General features: G+C 39.3%; 1 protein-coding gene across 2 annotated transcripts; it reads left to right on the top strand.

The window, feature by feature from the left end:
- Positions 1-1,226: 1,226 nt before the first annotated feature.
- Positions 1,227-17,157, top strand: NUP43 (nucleoporin 43). 2 transcript variants are annotated; one of them, XM_005280446.4, is made up of 8 exons: positions 1,227-1,512; positions 2,594-2,716; positions 2,999-3,076; positions 5,250-5,430; positions 8,754-8,889; positions 9,654-9,805; positions 12,856-12,978; positions 15,939-17,157. In XM_005280446.4, the coding sequence occupies exons 1-8, from the start codon at positions 1,393-1,395 to the stop codon at positions 16,148-16,150; spliced, it is 1,125 nt and encodes a 374-aa protein (XP_005280503.1). In that variant the 5' UTR covers positions 1,227-1,392; the 3' UTR covers positions 16,151-17,157. The 2 variants fall into 2 exon arrangements, with proteins under 2 accessions (XP_005280503.1, XP_005280504.1); XM_005280447.5 differs by having other exon boundaries at positions 1,238-1,948.
- Positions 17,158-18,594: the final 1,437 nt, after the last annotated feature.

Here is an 18,594-nt window from a genome sequence, read left to right as displayed (position 1 = left end):
ATGTTTACTTTATGCAGTATGAGTAGTCCCATTGGGTTAAGCACAAGGGTAAATTTTTGCAGGATCAGGCTAAGGATAGGGATATATAATAGAGATGTCTAGCTATTTTGTGGAGAGGAGCAAAGAGTCTGTCTACTTGTGCAGTTCAAATTGTTTGTTGCTTGTTTTAATTATTTTAGAGTTGTGTTTAAAAACAAAGTTGAAGGGAAGGAACAATAGGATGTCTTTTTCTATGTTAGGGATATCACCACCAAAATGGGACATGTACAGCATCTCTGGGAAAGATACAGTACCTCTGTTGTTGTTCGCGTAAAGGAAACACTATTAAATTCTGTACAGTAATTTTTTGGAACTGGGACAGTAACAAAACCAAGATTTTGTTATCAGTGTAAAGGTCAGCAATGCAGACAGAGATTAGCACAGTATCTCTTACAGGACAAAGAACTTTAATTTTAATCATTCCACCAGTCATAAATTTACTGTACTTCAAAATTAACTATTTGTGTGTGTGCTCCTGGATGAAATAAATAAACTGGAAACTCTGTTGTTTTGATTTAATATTCCTCTTATTCTCTTGCATAACTATATGAATTTGGATAGGTCATGACCGTTTTTTTCCTCTCTGCACGTAGACCAGTTTCAGCAAATATGAGGGGACATTATGATAGTGATTAAGGGCATTTTCTATACTTATTGACATCTTTCTTCCATTTTACATCATATCCAAAGAGTTGTATGGATTAGAGTTTGTGGTTTCTGTTTTAACTCGAGTTAATTGACTTCCAGTTAACTCCAGTTTACTAACACAATTGTAAATATTAGTCTAGACACTCCCCCAGATGTTTAGCCCAGAACACAAAGGATCCGTAGAAAATTGGACTGGAAAACGGGAGTGAATTGGTGTTTCGTAAAATATTAAGGAAATAGTTACATGTGAAATAGGCCCTTTTTCTCCAAGGGCTATATGCTTTTCTCTAATGAAGTGTTGGGTATTACTGGCTAATCAGCAGGTCCAGATCTGGCATCCTACACCGTAAATGTGGACAGCGAGATCCTGTTTGAGATTTTTGTGCAGCCTTGTTTGGGGTTGGATGCGCTATAAATACAAAGTGACACAGGAGCACGAATCTGGAAGCAGGCGGGACTGACAGCGCGGCCCCGCCCCGCCCCCAGGCAACGTTTCCTCTCCCTCCCACCCCAGCAGGTCCTGCCCCCCCCTCGGAGCGCAGCCGCCACCACAGAGGAGGTTTGTCCTTCCGCTGCCGCCGTCTACCGGGCGGCTTCAGCCAATCCGCGAGACTGTTTGGGGCGGAAGAGGCGGGAGGCCACCGGGGCGGTGGGATCGAAGCTGGTTTCCGCTCGGTAGCGCTTGTGCCTGTCGGTGCTCCCGGCATGGAGGATTTTTCCGCCAAGTTCGTGTCCCAGAAGATCAGTAAGACCCGCTGGCGGCCGGTGCCCGCTGCCGCTCTGCAGCCGCCCGAGCTCTTCGCTACCGGCTCCTGGGACAACGAGGTACCGGCCCGGGGCAGCCCCGCGCGCTGCGCCCCCAAATCCCCTTGTGCTGCTGCCGCGCCCCTGCCCGCGGGGCCGGGCCTGAGTTCCCCGGGCCGTTACCAGAACGTGTCTCTCGCTCTGCGCTGCCCGACTCGCGCCGGTAGTGACCCCCGGGCAGGCCGCTGCTGGGCGGGGGGCTCGGGTGAGAGGCGGCCGAGCGGCGCGAGTGTGTGACAGCGGCACAAGCCGGGGGTGCTGCACAAGGCCGCGTTTGTCCTGCGCTGCGCCTCATGCTGCGGCGGTGCCCAGCGGGTCCCCCAGCCTCAGCGCAGTGCCCGGACCCTCCGCCTTGCCACGCTGCGGGGAGGGCGGGTGCGCGCTGCCTCTCGGTGCTGAAGCGCTGTGACCTCCCCGGAGCCTCCCGGCGTGGTTCTCTGTGTATTTTCAGATCCTGGTAGGTTGAACAGAGACTTCCCCCTTTCTCAATTAAATTGAGCACCATGCAGCTAATGGTGTGAGATCTTAAGAACTAAGCTTCTGGTTTCTCTTCATGAAGGCTAAAGCTCCTTGCTGGACTGTGTGTGTTTGTTTCTTTGCTTAGCTCCATGACCAACATTTCCTCTTCCTTTTTGATGTGTGCTGATTGACTAGCTCTCCTCTCCTTAGAGATGGCTGCATTTAACTGGTTATGTAGATTTCATTAATTGCTTTGCATTTTGCAGGATTAATATGCTGTGTAAATACAAAAAAATTGACATGTTAATTTTCTCCAGGTGCCTTGAATGTATTTAATCTACCTCTATGAAAATATGTCAGCAAGTTTATTTTCTCAAGGTAGTCTCTTTGGGAAGAGAGAAAAAGTTGAGCTGATTTATTGTTTCAAGTGTAGCTGTATTGGTCCCAGGATATTAGAGAGATAAGGTGGATGAGGTAATATCTTTTATTGGACCAACTTGCTCAAAGAGACAAACTTGTTTCTTTTAGCAACAGAATTTGGTCCAATTAAAAATGTTATCTCACCCACCTTGTCTCAACTGACTTATTGACAAGAGTGTCTTAACATATTTTAAAATAAGCTAGCTTCACTCTTGTCATACAGGAAAACAAGATCTCTGTTTGGTCTGTCGGAGACTTTGGAAGTTTGGGTCCCAATGGGGAGTATCAAGGAGAACCACAGCTGTTATGTGATATCAGACACCATGGTGATGTCATGGACATGCAGGTAAAATAGTTATATCCAATGGCTGTTTTTTGCTTCTTTTTAATACGGATTTAACACCACTTTTTAAAAAGATTTTAAGTATCAGTGGGATATCAGAATATTGAGAATCAAATAATTTTTTTCCTAGGGGATTATTGTCTAAATCAGTTTCCAAACATCAGATTTTTCATTTGTACATTCTGAGATTATCTAACAATAAGTAAGACTGCTGCAAATTCAAATCACTTGTGTTTCTGTGGTGATGTCCTCAAACTGTAACAAGCTTAAGATATTTCTTCTTAGTTTTTTGACCAGGAAAGAATTGTAGCTGCTTCATCAACAGGAAGTGTAACAATTTTCCGTCACCATCAGAATAATCAGGTAAATAACTTGCTGTAGACATAACGTGCACTTGGTTTCAGCTACTCTTGCTTATAGTACAAATTATTTTAGTGCTCACAGAGACATGACTTCTCAGAACTATCAAAACATGAAGCAGCTGAACTCATAAGTCCTAAAATCTGTAAAGCAAGAATTAGGCTAACTTTTAAAATATGTAGAATAGTCTGATAGTACTTACATAAGTGGACCTGTGGTAACAACTGGGCTTACAAATTTACCTAAATTGTGAACTTTATTGTAGAAAGCATGCATACGTTCATAAGCTATTGCAATAACGTATAATAACAAATGATAATAGGAAAAGATACAAAAGACAGATAATGTAACCGAATTAGTCTAAACAAAAAAGACAAGTGAACATAATTCAAAGATTGTGTTAAAATTATGCTTGTTAAAAACAGAAAATTTAAAGCCAAAAATTGTTAATCCAAAAATGGTATGTCAAATATTAAGTCTAATTAATAAACAAAATAATGAGGGAATGGGGTATTCCACCCATCATTCCCTTTTTGGGTCATTAAAAGAGAAATTTTTTATGGAAAATACAAAAATAAAAACAGATGAAGGCAACTGGAGCAAGCTTCACTACCATGTCTGTCACCCCCCACTGTCTTCTGCACACTGGAACTTTTTTTGTCCTAAAAGTGAGGGATGTTCTGATCAGACCAAGCCAAAAAGAAGAATACCGATGACAACACCACCTCACTCAGTTCTAGCTGAATCCCAAACCCTACCTAGAATGAAATGGGATTGGATTTTGACAAAAGCTGCAGCTCATCTCAATGAACTTCTTCTCTTTTCCCTGAAAGGAAAGTTTTGGACTTGAACAACAGCAGCAACAACAGTTTCAGACCATTTTAACAAGCTTCTTTTCTTTTTCCCCCAAAAGGACAGTTATTACCATTTTTAATACCATCTAAGAGACTGTCAAAGAAGGGGGTTTTCCTTTCTCCAGTTCAAAGGAAAGGGAACAAGAAAGCTTGTTTAAAATAAAAGCCTCTGTCTCTTCTGTGTCTTTTAATAAAAGGTTAAAAGGATTTTTAATGGTGTGTTTGCCATGGTACTAAGCTGGCTATATGTATACCAAAACCCCAGGCCTTGTTTAACACTGTTCGGTGTCAAACAGTGACTGGGTCATGTTAACATCTTTGGGCCCTTTATTTCATCTAAACCAATACAGCGGACCTTATGGTTGTCTGACAGACGACTCACGTAGGATATATGAAGAGCCATATTCGAGACAGGCTCCTTCCTTACATGAATATATATCAGCAAAAAGTCTGTTCATTGAATGTTTATGCATATATAAAAGTTACAATGGTATGTTACTTGATTTATGTAGTAGTTGCTATACTTCTGAAAGAGCACTGGCCTGCTTGTTCCTTCTTTTTTTTAAAAGAGAACATGTATGAGTCTAGAACTTAGATGTAACTTGAATTTATAATGCAAGTACACACTTAGCTAAACAAGATGTTCCGTAACTGTTGGATTTATTTCCTGATGAACATACTGTCTGTTAGAAAGACAGGCAATATCTGAGAACTGTATAGTTCCACCCGTAAATTTAGCTTTCAGTATTCGTCTGTTTTACTTTATTGTGTAATTATGAGAACAACTAAATGAGACTTTGCGGGGGGGGGGAGGCGGCAATAATTGGCCTTCCTTACTGCCATAAACCAACTACTTGATCTCAAAGTCTATGTTCAGTATCCAGACCTCATGAAGACCCTATATCCCTGATAAATATCACTGTGTTAAAATACATTTCCCAGATCATAAAGATAAATATGTAAATAGATTCTGCTTCCTGTCTGGCAGGATTCTTATGCTTTTTAGAGCTATTGCTATTCAACATATACCTGTTAAGAAGCTCCAGTGATTGAGCTGAGAAGAGAGTTCTGTCTGGTCCATCATGCCCAGAAGGATAGTGGCTGCAATGCAGGGTTGTGCATTGGGGATTAAAGAGGAACAAAATATCTTCTGATCTATATTGATGTGAACAACTCTGGAAATAATGTGGTGTGCCCTGGTTATATCAGAACTAATTTCTGATCCAACTTCTTTGAATATTTCAGAAGCATTGATCTCTAACACTGTCACAGGATTGTTAATTAGTACTATTGATAAATTCTCCTCTTTACTTACTGCTTAGACTTTATCTATCAACCAACGATGGGAGAGGGCCCATTACCATGTGGATCCAGATACACCTTTCTATGGTGGAGCATCATGTACAGGGGTCATCTGCAACAATCCAGAAATTGTCACTGTTGGAGAAGATGGTCGAATAAATCTTTTCAGAGCTGACCACAGGGAGGCTGTGAGAACTATAGGTAGGCCAAATAATCACTTTTTAAGAAATGTGGTCTAAAGAATTTCAGTCTCTACTCATCAGGTGACAAATAAAAAAAGAAATAGCCAATAACTTCAGAATTGTGCTGAATGTCTCAAATAGAACCTGTAATGGGCATTAATCCAGATTTAAAATATTTGCTATTTTGTAGTGTTTAATTGACAGACAAAATTCAAACTTAGTTACCTGCATGCATGTATTTTTCACAGCTTCTGAAATACTGCATTATTTGTTACAGCAGCTATTTTAAATTATACTATCCTCTGAAACATGTCTATCAAGGTCTTAAGTATCAGAGGGGTAGCCGTGTTAGTCTGGATCTGTAAAAAGCAACATGCATCTAAACAAAGTGGGCATTCACCCACAAAAGCTTATGCTACAATACATCTGTTAGTCTTAAAGGTGCCACAGGACTCTCTCTTGCTTTCTATCAATATGAGCCCATTCTTCTTTTCACGTGTATAGAGATGTTATTCTTAGTGCTGGCCAAATTCCAATTTTGGTATTTTTGTTTTATGTCTACCTAAAGGGACACTATATATAAGTTAAAAGTAGCTTCTAGTACTATGTTGGTACTTGAGTTCTCTTGCCATTTTTTGTGGTTTTGCAATTACATTTTCTCTCTTGTGGGGAAAACCCCATTCACACAAAAGAAACAACCATATAAGAAGTGAAATGTACAAAGTAAACAAACTGAAAAAGAAATGTTTCTCTTACTCAATATTACTGTAATAGAAAGATAAGTCCCCCCCCACTTAAATGGTATCTAAAAAAAAATCAGAATTTTTTTTTTTATTATTTTAGTTAATAACATTCTTTTACTTCCCAGGCAGTTCCAGCCAGACGTGGTATTTTTCACTTCCTATCTGAAATTGCACTGTTAAATAGCTGCTGTGATTCACCCCAGATGTAGTTGCATTTTTGGTAAATGAAGGATTCTAAACTAGAATGAGTAAGCTGATGGGCAAAGTATTTTGGGATCCTCTTATATGGAAAGGCCCTACAGAAATGTACAAGATGCATCCTAAAAATATGTGATGGGGATGGTAACATTCTGCTGGGAACTCTTGTAAGAGATTTGTAATCTCTTCTAGACCAAGAATCCTATTTCTGTCTTTGCTATGGAACACAAGATAGGGTGCCTATTTATAACAGACATTGTATTAAATGTGTGATTGTTTTGTTCAGATGACTTAACCCACATAAACTCTGCACACTTAAATCTACTGCTAAAAAAACAACTGCAATATAGATATAGGACTATTTACCACTACATTCCTAATAAAAAAAAGGAATCTACTATTTAGCTGATATGTCCAATATATGCTAAACAGTCAAGTGTGCTATATTATGACAAAATTTGCATTAAGTTCTACTGCAGGGCATGCACTTAGTATACATCAGAACACAAAAGGGAATAATTAAAAAGAAGAGGGAAATAGTGTTTTTATAAAGAGACCTGAGTATATGGGAAAAAGAAATAATATGCAAGAATGTATTTTTTTTGTTAAGGAAATTTGTGCATAAGACAAGTTTCACTGACTAGATCATAAGTGATATGCAGTGGACCAGCAAAATTTGCTTCTCTGGTATGGATAAAGGAGAGATGGAGGTGGTGAAATGAGAGGTTATATTGGAATGGTCTCAAGACGGGGTTCTTTATAGGAAATGGCCTTTAGTGTGTATTTCACTTTGAAATTTCACTGAAGTAATATGCAATTGAAGTTGAGCTTATTAAATTTCAAAATTGGGCAACTGTGCTAACTCTTATTTATGAATAAGCACTTTGTTCAGGAATGTAATCTCTATTTCTGATTGAATAGACTGCAAAGCTACTATCTTCAGAAGAAAAGCTAGAGGGGAAGTCTATGTAAATATATGAAAGGTGGATATTCAATAATCCTAAAAGGGTGCAAACTTTCTAAATTCTTCTAGTAGTTCAGTATATGCTGAAGTTTTAATGGAATTGGCCTTTCTTGTGTTTGTGCAGCATGCATAAAACGTAGTCTAGTTCACTTTTAAAGAAGGTTCTCTGGTTGTCTACTTTCAGTTGAACACAAAAGAACACGTTCATTTACATGAATGCTTAACATGATAGCTATACAATTCAGGTAATCTCCATAAAAGAAAAATAGGGATACCTCCTGAATTTTTGTTTAATCTTAAGTATGAATTAACAAGTACAATGCAAAAGCATCTAAAAAGGAGACCAGTACACTTTTTATACGCATTATTCCGCTATAGTAAAGAATAAAGTATGAGCAATACAGAAAAAATAGGTTAATAAGATCACCTAGCGTAAGTCAGTCAATTAGGGCACTGTCTTCTAAACTCCAAAAAAGTGACCAAATGCTGCTAGACTTGCCTGTTCATAAAGCACTCTTAAATATTTCAGTGAAAAACAAATATTTTTAACTCCTAACTAGGAGGTTAAAAATAATGGGCAGTGCTACTATAGGGGAGACCTATTTAAGAACAACTGACTTGCTGGATGGGCATCATGTAGATGGTGATATTTGAATAAGTCATGTCTTAGTAAAGACTGATGAAATAGCACTGAAATCCTTTTGTAGACAGCTGCTTAATTTAGCATAGTAGCAGGAGTTGTGGCTCTTACGGAACACAGAATCACACTATGAAAAGCTTCACAGCCTCCAGTTGTGAAACAATGGACTTGGGATATACAATGTCCCTTTTTTTTTTTTTTTTTTTTTTTTTTTTTTTAAAGGCCTGTTGCAAAGCAATGGAGCATGCCACAGACACCGACTAAATGACCCTTTTGTCAACCACTTGTAGCAAATCTTTCCAGGTCAAAAATTAGATTGGATTCTTCTAAAATAATTCAGTTTATAAACCACAGACCAATAACCTGACTGTCTGTAGAGCATGCATATCTTTTTCTATGTACCTTCAAGTATAACTTAAATTTTTATAAACCACATATAAACCCAGTAAAATTAAAAGAATCTAGTTCAATAACTTTGTTTAAACAAACTCATAGTAGGGAATTCAGGTTAGGGAAATGGCTCCCTAGATAGACTTAGGGGGAAAGTATGTTCACAATGTGTTTGTATTTATACAAAGGAAGCTAGAGCATATTGGAAAATTCTAATAAATAAAGGGGGAGGAAGAATGTTCTTAGCAGTGAGTTTCAAGTGTAGCTGCTTTGAAAACTAGTGAAGTTTAATCTGCAGACCATGGGTTTTTGACAGATAAAAGGAAAATAGATGTTAATAGTGCAAGCACTTTGTTTGAAACTATTAGTTGTTTAATCAATATTTTCCTAATCTCTTCCTATTGCAGAAAACGCAGACAGCAGTACACTCCATGCAGTGACTTTCCTTCGCACAACTGAGATTCTGACAGTAAATTCAATTGGACAGTTAAAAATATGGGACTTCAGACAGCAAAGAAATGAGCCCTCTCAAATATTTTCCTTGTAAGCTTTTTATTTTCAGCTTGTATTTTCCAGTAAATACATCTTAAACAAGAAAACAAAATCTATTACATATAAATCTCTTGGACTATACTTTCTTGATAACAGGTGATACATAATTTAATTTGGATATTGTAATTGTACTTGGAGGACAACTGCAGTGTTTCCATCTATAGAAATTTTTCCCTCCATCTCCTATGAATACACTATATTTCTGGTTAGGAAAACAGCATTTTGTAACACTTGGCACTTTTTAGCCTTCAGGGTGCTTTATGAACACTAATTCTCTGTGCTTCGTGAGGTAGGTAAGAAATTGAAATATAGGGCCTGATCAATATCCCACTGATGTCAATGGGGAATCCGGCTTATCTAGTGGGTGAGTGACTAAGGCACTTCCATTCCTAATTCCGGTTTTAACACCCAATGGGCTGCAAAGGGAGTAACAACCCTTTGTAAATATGTTTATCTGTACTTCTTACCACAAAGCACCCTTACACTTTTAATGAAATCTTTATTAAGCTTTTGTAGGTGGTCAATAATAAACCACAAGGTTCAGAGCCTGGTGCCTGTCTAATTCGTGGTACAATAACTTAATAAAAGAAACAAGTTCCAGTGGGTGTCAAATTGTTCTAACCTCAGTAGTAAGATACTCCTGGTAATTATACATCCTAATTAATATAATTACCAATTTTGATCAACAGCATGGTGCTTTGGGAGGGTAAAATTGTTTGAACAGGAAATTACTTTTTTTTTTTCCCTCTTCACAGGACAGGTGACAGAATTCCACTACACTGTGTTGACAGGCATCCCAACCAGCAGCATATTGTAGCTACGGGTGGCCAAGATGGAATGTTGAGTATCTGGGACGTTCGACAAGGCAGCATGCCAGTGTCCCTGCTCAATGCTCATGAAGCTGAAAGTAAGAAGCTAAAGAGAAACAGATACTGTATCTCTAAATATTTCTGTATTTTTGGACAAGATTTAAAAATTGCTTTTTTGTGTTATAACTACTAAATGTGTGTTCATCCACACTGTTTGCTTCCAGGCTTATTCTTTGTCTAACAGGAGCTGGTTAATGCTGTATGTTATGGCTAACTAAAAGTCTAGTCAAACAAGAAATAGAATTGAGAAAGTAGTTTGTTTTTTGTCAAACGCATTTTATAACTCCTTTACACATATATTGCTCTGCGTTTCTATAAGAATTGCATATTGGTGGTCCTTTTTGCTCATGTAACTCCTATTAACATTTGATAGGAATCACATAAGCACCGAGAGCAGGATTATAGTAATTGACAAATTTGAAAATGTGCAACTGAGCAAAGAGGAAAAAGAACTTTAAAAAATACTCTTTGGATAGCTTCTTTTAGTTCCTTATTGTGGTTGGGATGTACCCTCAAATGATGAAACAACCACTTCTACTGGCAATTCTGAGAGCATTAGCTATGAGGGAGCAGCTCTTTTTCACAACATTGTGCTGGAAATATTCATTGACAGTTGAAGAAATATATTTTAAGATTTGGGGTAAAATTTTCAAAAGCATCTGTCATTTAAGATCGTAAGTCCCCTTTTATGTCTAAATGCCAACTTAGTTTATGGCAGAGGTTCTCAAACCGTGGTCCATTCAGGTGGTCCACGGATAGTTCCCTCTAAGATGCGCACCTGGGCGGCTGCACATGAAAGAATGAAGGGCCACCCACCTAATTAGTGGAGCCGCACAGGTGCCTGGACTTACTCCACTAATTAGGTGCCTGGACCCTGGAGAAGAAGCACATATGAGGTGGTGGCTTTGGGGGGATTAGGGTGTAGGTGGGAGAGGGAAGTGGGATAAGAAGAGAGGGATGGAGGGAATTTGGGACGTGCAAGGCTGCAGCGGCCAGAGAGAGTCAACTTTCCACAGCCCCATGGCTGCGGCTGCTGGGGAGAGACGGCCCTCCTTCCCATCCTGCTCGGGGGCTGCTGCAGCAGGGGAGAGAGGTAGAGACACACCCTCCCCTTTCCCAGCCCTAGCTTGGGGGCTGTTGTGGTGGGGGAAAGAAGCCACATTGATCACATTAGAAAGTTAAGACTACTGATATTAAAATGAGTTGTGTGCTTTTTTTTGTAGAACAAAAAAACATTAATTATTATTTTTTAATACACCACTTTTATCCAAAGTGCTTTACAATAGTTAGCTAACGGTACAAATAACATTTGGAAAGATCATTAAGTGGTCCGCTGAGACCCTCAGCAATTTTAAGTGGTCCACGGGGGGGAAAAAAAGTTTGAGAACCACTGATTTATAGGGGAAAATGTACATTTGTTACACTCAGCTTCCTAATTTGCGTGGGGTGAGGCAGGGAAAAAAGCTTGGGGTTCTCTGTATATACATTGCATTGAATATACAACTTTGCTGTTAATACAATGCTATGCTTCAGATTTTAACATAGTACAATATTATATGGCTAGTTCTTTCACGAAGAAAACCCCAAAATTCACAGTAAATATAACTTTGGGGGCTTGTTTTATGGATGTATTAGCCAGGTTCTAGCTGTGGGTAGAGTAATGCATGTGATACTGAATCTACTGGCTAATCAAATTGCATGCTGTCAAGTACGGGTCTCTGATACAAAAGTGTTGATGAGTCAGAGAAGGGGTACAGTCAGGTTGGTCTATGCTGCTCCAACAGCCCTCTTTGGGCAATAAGTAAAGAGGAAGTTAGTGTGCAGGTTGTGAAGGTATCAGGTTTATGCCTGTGCACCTTTAGAAAGACAGTAGTCCAGTTCTTGGCTTCTGATGGTCCACCCCATAGAAGCCTGCTAGCTTCTATCCCACAACCCCATCTGAGCTATAGCGAGTACTGGCAAGATGACCTGGCTCTGGTGGTCTTTGTCTCACCACTGATCTCAATAACAAGAAAAGATTATGCAAGTATAGTAGTGTTATTTCTTGCTTACATCTGCCCTATCCTGGCATTCATTAACTTGCACTGGGTTTCCCCCATTAGTGCAAACTAATGAGGTTTTACTACATCTTGCATTTGTTTTTTAACATTTCATGTGTGACACGTCTGTTCTGTTCTGATACAAATGGGTTTTAAAATATATTCCACCTTAAGTAAGCAAACAGAATTTTGGTCTGGCAGGACACAGGTAACTTAAACATTAAGGTGAACGGAGAAAAGTGTGCAGTTTTATGAAGGGCATATAGCTTAGTTAATGCATGTCCTTTCCCCTTCTTTAGTTTTTGTCTATCTAAATTTAGATTGTAAACTCCAAGGCAGGGACCTTTTTTACCTTGTTTCATGAGGCATCTTGCACACTTCCGGGAGTAGGATAGATGAATCCACTTCAGATGAAAGAAAAGAACCACAAAACCAGGGGAAACAGTGAAACTGGGTTTACATGATACACAATGTAAACCAGGGAGAAAATTCTTTAGTCTTTCAATTAAAGTAATCTTAGGTATTATTTAGAACAGTGACCGTTAAAAGTTCAGTCAGTTATGGAGTTTAAGGCCAGAAGGGACCTCAAATCATTTGGCCTGACCTCCTGTATGTCACAGGCTAACAACACCACCCAGCACCCACACATTAAACCCAACAATTGAAATTAGACCAAAGTATTACAGCTCATAGGAGGCCAAGTTGTCGATGTGCCACAGGCAGAGAATAGGAGGGACTGAGATGCACCAATGCCCGAGGCCTCTGCAATGACAGAGAAATGATTGCAAAAGAAATGAGGGTTTTGTGTGTGGGTTGTCGTTTTAGTTTTGTTGTGTTTTGGTTTGGTGGGGGTTTTTTACAGTTAAGGCAGAATGGAAGCTCTATAGACAGTTTAGTTCATCTCCAGTACATTGAGTGACGAGTTATACTGAACACCTTGATTTGGAATTTCCTTGTTTTCTTGGAGAATCAAACCCTTTGATATTATTTTAATTTAGATTTGTTTATATAATCATGGGTAATAAACTTGAATCTCTTGACTCTTGTAGTGTGGGAAGTTCACTTCCATCCTTCCAACCCAGATCACCTATTTACATGTTCTGAAGATGGCTCTCTTTGGCATTGGGATACCTCCACAGATGTATCAGAAAAGCCATCTTTTTTCCATCAAGGTAAGGATTTTTGAAGCAAACTTCCTTTTAGGAAGGTGAAGATCTTAGGCTGAGTTTGTGCAGCGTAGTTAATTAAGTAATTGGCTTGAGGACACTATTCCATAGTCTGTTCATTTATGGAGTATGATGATTTCTTATTAGAAAGAGACAGCCTTAGTGGTCCTCTTCAAGAGAATTACAGTGCTTTCACTTGTTTCCTGAAATATTACCTCATATCTGATGTGAGTGCACTCTCCAACAATGGATCAAGGGGCACATCCAGAATTTTCACAGCTAAATCCAGTTCACTTTCCAAAAATCATAGAATTGTTGATTTGGAAGGGCACTAACTGCCATATAACTGCATATATCCTTGAGGGAGACTTTTTGGATGTTTTCTACATTTTCAAATATATTAATTTCAATTACAACACAGAATACAAAGTGTAAAGTGCTCACTTTATATTTCTTTAATTACAAATATTTGCACTGTAAAAAAATATTTTTTCAATTCCCCTAATACAAGTACTGTAGTGCAGTCTCTTTATCATCAAAGTTGAATTTACAAATGTAGAATTATGTACAAAAAAGCATTCAAAAATAAAACAATGTAAAACTAAAGATTCATATGGCCCTTCATGCTTCAACCACCTTTCCAGAGGACATGCGTCCATGCTGATGACGCTTGCTAAAATGTGTTAATTAAATTTGTGACTGAACTCCTTGGAGTGTCCTGCGGTTTTACCCGCATTCTGCCATATATCATGTTATAGCAGTCTCAGATGATGACCCAACACATGTTCGTTTTAAGAACACTTTCACTGCAGATTTGACAAAACGTAAAGAAGATATCAATGTGAAATTTCTAAAGATAGTTACAGCACTCGACCTAAGGTGTAATCTGAAGTGTTTTCCAAAATCTGAGAGGGACGAGGTGTGGAGCATGCTTTCAGAAGTCTTAAAAGAGCAACACTCAGATGCGGAAACTACAGAACCCAAACCACCAAAAAAGAAAATGAACCTTCTGCTGCTGGCATCTGACTCAAATAATGAAAATGAACATGCGTTGGTCCACACTGCTTTGGATCGTTATCTAGCACAATCTGTCATCAGCATGGATACATATTCTCTGGAATGGTGGTTGAAGCATGGAGGGCCATATGAATCTTTAGTGCATCTGGCATGTAAATATCTTGCGATGCTGGCTACATGCGAATGCCTGTTCTCACTTTCAGGTGACATTGTAAATAAGAAGTAGGAAGCATTACCTCCCATAAATATAAACGAACTTGTTTCTCTTAGTGATTGGCTGAATAAGAAATAGGGTTGAGTGGACTTGTAGGCTCTGAACTTTTACATTGTGTTTGAGTGCAGTTATGTAACAACAACAAAAATACATTTCTAAGTTGCACTTTCACAATAGAGATTGAACTACAGCACATGTATGAGGTGAATTGAAAAATACTATTTTGTTCATTTTTACAGTGAAAATATGTGTAATTGAAAAATAATAGAAAGTGATCAATGTACACTTTATAGTCTGTTGTATTTGAAAATGTAGAAAAAATCCAAAAATATTTAATAAATTTCAATTGGTATTCCATTTAATAGTGTGATTTAAAACTGCAATTATCATGATTAATTTTTGAGTTAATTGCATGAGTTAACTGCGATTAATCGACAGCCCTATAGACAAATCATTGTAGAGGAAACACTATATTCTGATGAAAAATCAGACTTAATACTAAGAAGGTCAGATTCTGCTGCCTTCTGTTTTCATTCTTGTCCTAATTTTTGGAGTACAAAATTCAACCTCCATGTAGAAACACAACTTGCAACATAGTGTTGATGTAAATACACTTGAAATTTCTAGGTAAAAACATTGGGGTAGCTAAAAATAGGGAAAATATTCAGATTTATTTGTGAAGTAAAACCCTCTCTTCCCTGGGCTCAAAGGTTTGAGGGATTTCTATATAGGGGAAAGCTGATATAACAGACTAAATAATAAATCTAGTTGCACTCTGCTTCTCGTTGTACCAGGTTTGCCTATTACATACCCTGGATTCTTAACAAACAGCTTTTCCCTCAGTCTATCTCTTCCACCAATTTTAATCTTGTTATGAAATCATAATTCTGATTTTGTGAAACTTGTGACTGTTTCTTTCCATAGCAAAGTCAAAACCAGGTGTATCATTTGTAAAGGATAAGCAGGAAATTGGGGGGACGATTTGGATCAATATCTTAAACACAAATCTAAAGAAGCAATAAACAAAAGAAAATACTGTCTAAGGAAACTTTTTGCACAGGTCCAAGCTTGCTTTCAGTTTGAAAGTTAATTAATCAAGAGGTTTAATGTACCTAGTACATAATGTTATTCCTCACTATACCCTAAGGAGGTGATTCTTTACTGTTATGATGGCATTAGCTCCCTCAGTTGAGGGGGAGATCTAGTAAAAACTCGCTATTCTGACTGACTTCTGTCAGTTAAGTAATGCAAAATATTTTTTATCCACTGGAGTCTCATCTAAGCCCATCACATCAATTCAATCTAAAACCCAGACTTTGGTATTCCCACCATGTTAGCTGAATACTTAATATGCCACCCCAATCCTGAATGGAAGTAAATAAAATCATAGGCCTTGGCTACACTTACCGGCAAGTTCGACGGCTGGAAATCGAACTTCTGGGTTCGACTTATCGCGTCTAGTCTGGACGCGATAAGTCGAACCCGGAAGTGCTCGCCGTCGACTGCGGTACTCCAGCTCGCCGAGAGGAGTACCGCGGAGTCGACGGGGGAGCCTGCCTGCCGAGTGTGGACCAAGGTAAGTTTGAACTAATTCGAAATAAGGTACTTCGAACTTCAGCTACGTTATTCACGTAGCTGAAGTTGCATACCTTAGTTCGAATTAGGGGGGGTAGTGTAGACCAAGCCTTAGTTAACTGGTTTGTTTTTCTTTGTTTGTTTTTTGTTTTTGTTTTAGGTGGAAGAAGTACTACACTTCTGTCACACACTGCTAACCAGTCTGTAATAAGTGCCTGGCTAAGCAACAATCCTACCAAGGACCGCATGGAGATCACAAATTTAGTTCCAAATCAGACATTATCTGTGAATAGCTTGGATGTTTTAGGACCCTGTCTAGTATGTGGTACTGATGCAGAAGCCATTTATGTTAATAGGCACCTTTTTGCTTGAATATACTTTAAAGGAACATTCTTAAGTAGTTTAACCACCTTGAGAACTAGCAGGAAAGGTCCTGAGGATTCCAATTTTTTAAAAATGAAATCTTTTACAGAAGCCTGGAAACATAGGGGCCTTTAATGTAGCTTGTTTTCCCTCTGCATTACTAGGACTACAATAAGCCTCTTGAGAACTGTTCCATCGCCATTGATGCTTATGCATCCAGTGAATGAAACAGCAGTTACCATATGTTATGTAAGTGCACCATTCTTTATTCCCCACTGCCTTTTGCATTTCTTATTTGGCAAGCAAAAAAACAATCAGTATGGAAATAAATTGTATTTTAAATGTTCTAAGGATGCTACAATAGCTTAAAAAACATATGGAATACTTGAACTCCCTTAACGTTCATGCTATTGTAATAACACTAAAGTATTCATTCAAGGCCAAAATTAAGGAATCTTAGGTTCTTTTAAAGACAGACTTAATAGAAATATTATTTTTTATTTGAAATTTTAATATTTAAACATCCCTATGCACTACTAGAAATGTAATTGTTATGCTGGTGTGTGACAACTAGAAAGGGAAACAGTTACGTGAAATGCAAAAAGGACTGTTTAAATGGTGAATGGTTAGAAGTCCCATAAGAGTCTAAAAATCTTGAAGCTGTAGTAATCTAAGACAATGCTAACAACACTGGTATGGGCACGTTAAAATTTGATGTGGATATTGTGCCTGTACACATTTGATTTGTAGAAAAAATTATGTTTATAAGTTAGTCTTTCTGCGTGCTGGACGGACAGCTTACCAGCATTTATCCCATTAAGGTTAAGTTCATATGATAAACAGTTTTTGACAAAGCTTTAATCATGAGTTTTGCCAAAATTAATGGAGTACTAAATTGAAGTGTTGCCGAACAGCTATCATAAAAACGCCTACTGTAATTTTTCAATATTATGTCCAGCTTATGTAACAAGGAGCCCTTTCTCCAATGTTTTTAATAAATATTTTTTCTACCAGAATTTTATTTACTCATTCTTATGCCTTAGCTTTTATTATAAAGTAAAAGATAAGTTTGAATGTCTATCTTACAGGAGGCTAAACAACTTATTTTCAGCTTAGTTCAGTGTTACAATTGACCGATAGAAGTTGATCTTAATATGCAGCACACCCACTTTAAGGTCCCACAATGTGGTTCCACACTGGAACCATGGTCCACCTGCACAAATTAGCTTGTGGGATTGGGACCTTTAGTTATTATGCCCTAATAGCTTGACTTCTCAGATGTGTAGAGCACCCTCTAATCCAGGGGTGGGCAAACTACAGCACGCGGGCCGGGGTGCAGCACAGGGCCAGGGCAGGCAGGCAGGGAGCGTACGCTGGCCCTGGTGTGCACCACTGCCACCCCGGAGCCGCTCCAGGTAAGCAGTGCTGGGCTGGAGCCTGCTCCTCAAACCCTTCCTGCACTGCAGCCCCCTGCCCTAAGCCCCCTTCCGCACCCCACACCTCTCCTGCACCCCAATCCCCTGCCCTGACTCCTCTCCCGCACTCCCAACCCCCTCCTGCACCCAACCCCCTGGTCCTGAGCCCCTCCCAAACTCCGCACCACTGCCCTGAGCCCCCTTCTGCACGCCGCATCCCCTTTGCACCCCAACCCCCTTCCCTGAGCCGCCTTGTACACCTCACACCCCTCCTCTGCCCCAACCCCTTGCCCTGAGCCCCTTCCTGCACACCACACCCCCTCCCACACCCTGCACTCTCTCCTGCACCCCAACCCCTTGCCCCAGCCCTACATTCATGGCCCTGCATGCAATTTCCCCACCCAGATGTGGGCCTCGGGCCAAAAAGTTTGCCCACCCCTGCTCTAATCCCATTGCAGTCCAATCAGTCCATGCGTACACTGGAATATCTTCATCTGGATACAAAGGTGAGTAGTTAGCCTTTCAGTGACACAATGCACGGTATGAGTGATCGCATGGCTGTAAATGGTAAGACTACAGGACAGAAAGTCACACATTCTGAGTTCTATTCTGCTGATTTGCCTTGTGGCTCTGGGAAAGTCACTATTCTATGCAATTTTATTTCTAAAGGAGTAATGCTTGAGGTTTAACATTTTGTAAATCAAGATGAACTGGTTGGCAGGATAAAACTAAGAATCAGGAGACCAGAGTTCCCAGTTCTGCCTGTGATTTGCTGTGGGCAAGTAATGTAATCTCTACTTCCGTTTCCTTATCTGTAAAATAAGGCTAACGTTTTTTATTCACCTTTTGTAAAGCAGCTTAAGTTCTGTGGAGGAAGAGTGCTATGTAGGTGCCAAGTGTTGAGACAGTAAAACGCTAAATCCTAGTAATCAGGCTCACTGTGTATCATGACTGCTAATTTGTCAACTGATGCTTTTATGTTTGATCCATTACATACACCTATTAGGAGCTGCTACCTCAAAGTGGTGATGTCTCTTG

The sequence above is a fragment of the Chrysemys picta genome, chromosome 3 (assembly GCF_011386835.1).
Source record: "Chrysemys picta bellii isolate R12L10 chromosome 3, ASM1138683v2, whole genome shotgun sequence".
Taxonomy (NCBI): domain Eukaryota; kingdom Metazoa; phylum Chordata; order Testudines; family Emydidae; genus Chrysemys; species Chrysemys picta.
Note: the sequence above shows the minus strand (reverse complement) of the source record. Positions and strands in the feature narration are given on the sequence as shown.

What these genes read in the sequence shown, in the direction of transcription:
- NUP43 (XM_005280446.4), top strand. Translation starts at nt 1,393, where the DNA reads ATGGAGGATTTTTCCGCCAAGTTCGTGTCCCAGAAGATCAGTAAGACC. An exon ending in CCCTCTCAAATATTTTCCTT is followed by an intron (nt 8,890 to 9,653) that starts GTAAGCTTTTTA and finishes CCCTCTTCACAG; the next exon opens with GACAGGTGACAGAATTCCAC. An exon ending in GCCATCTTTTTTCCATCAAG is followed by an intron (nt 12,979 to 15,938) that starts GTAAGGATTTTT and finishes TTTTTGTTTTAG; the next exon opens with GTGGAAGAAGTACTACACTT.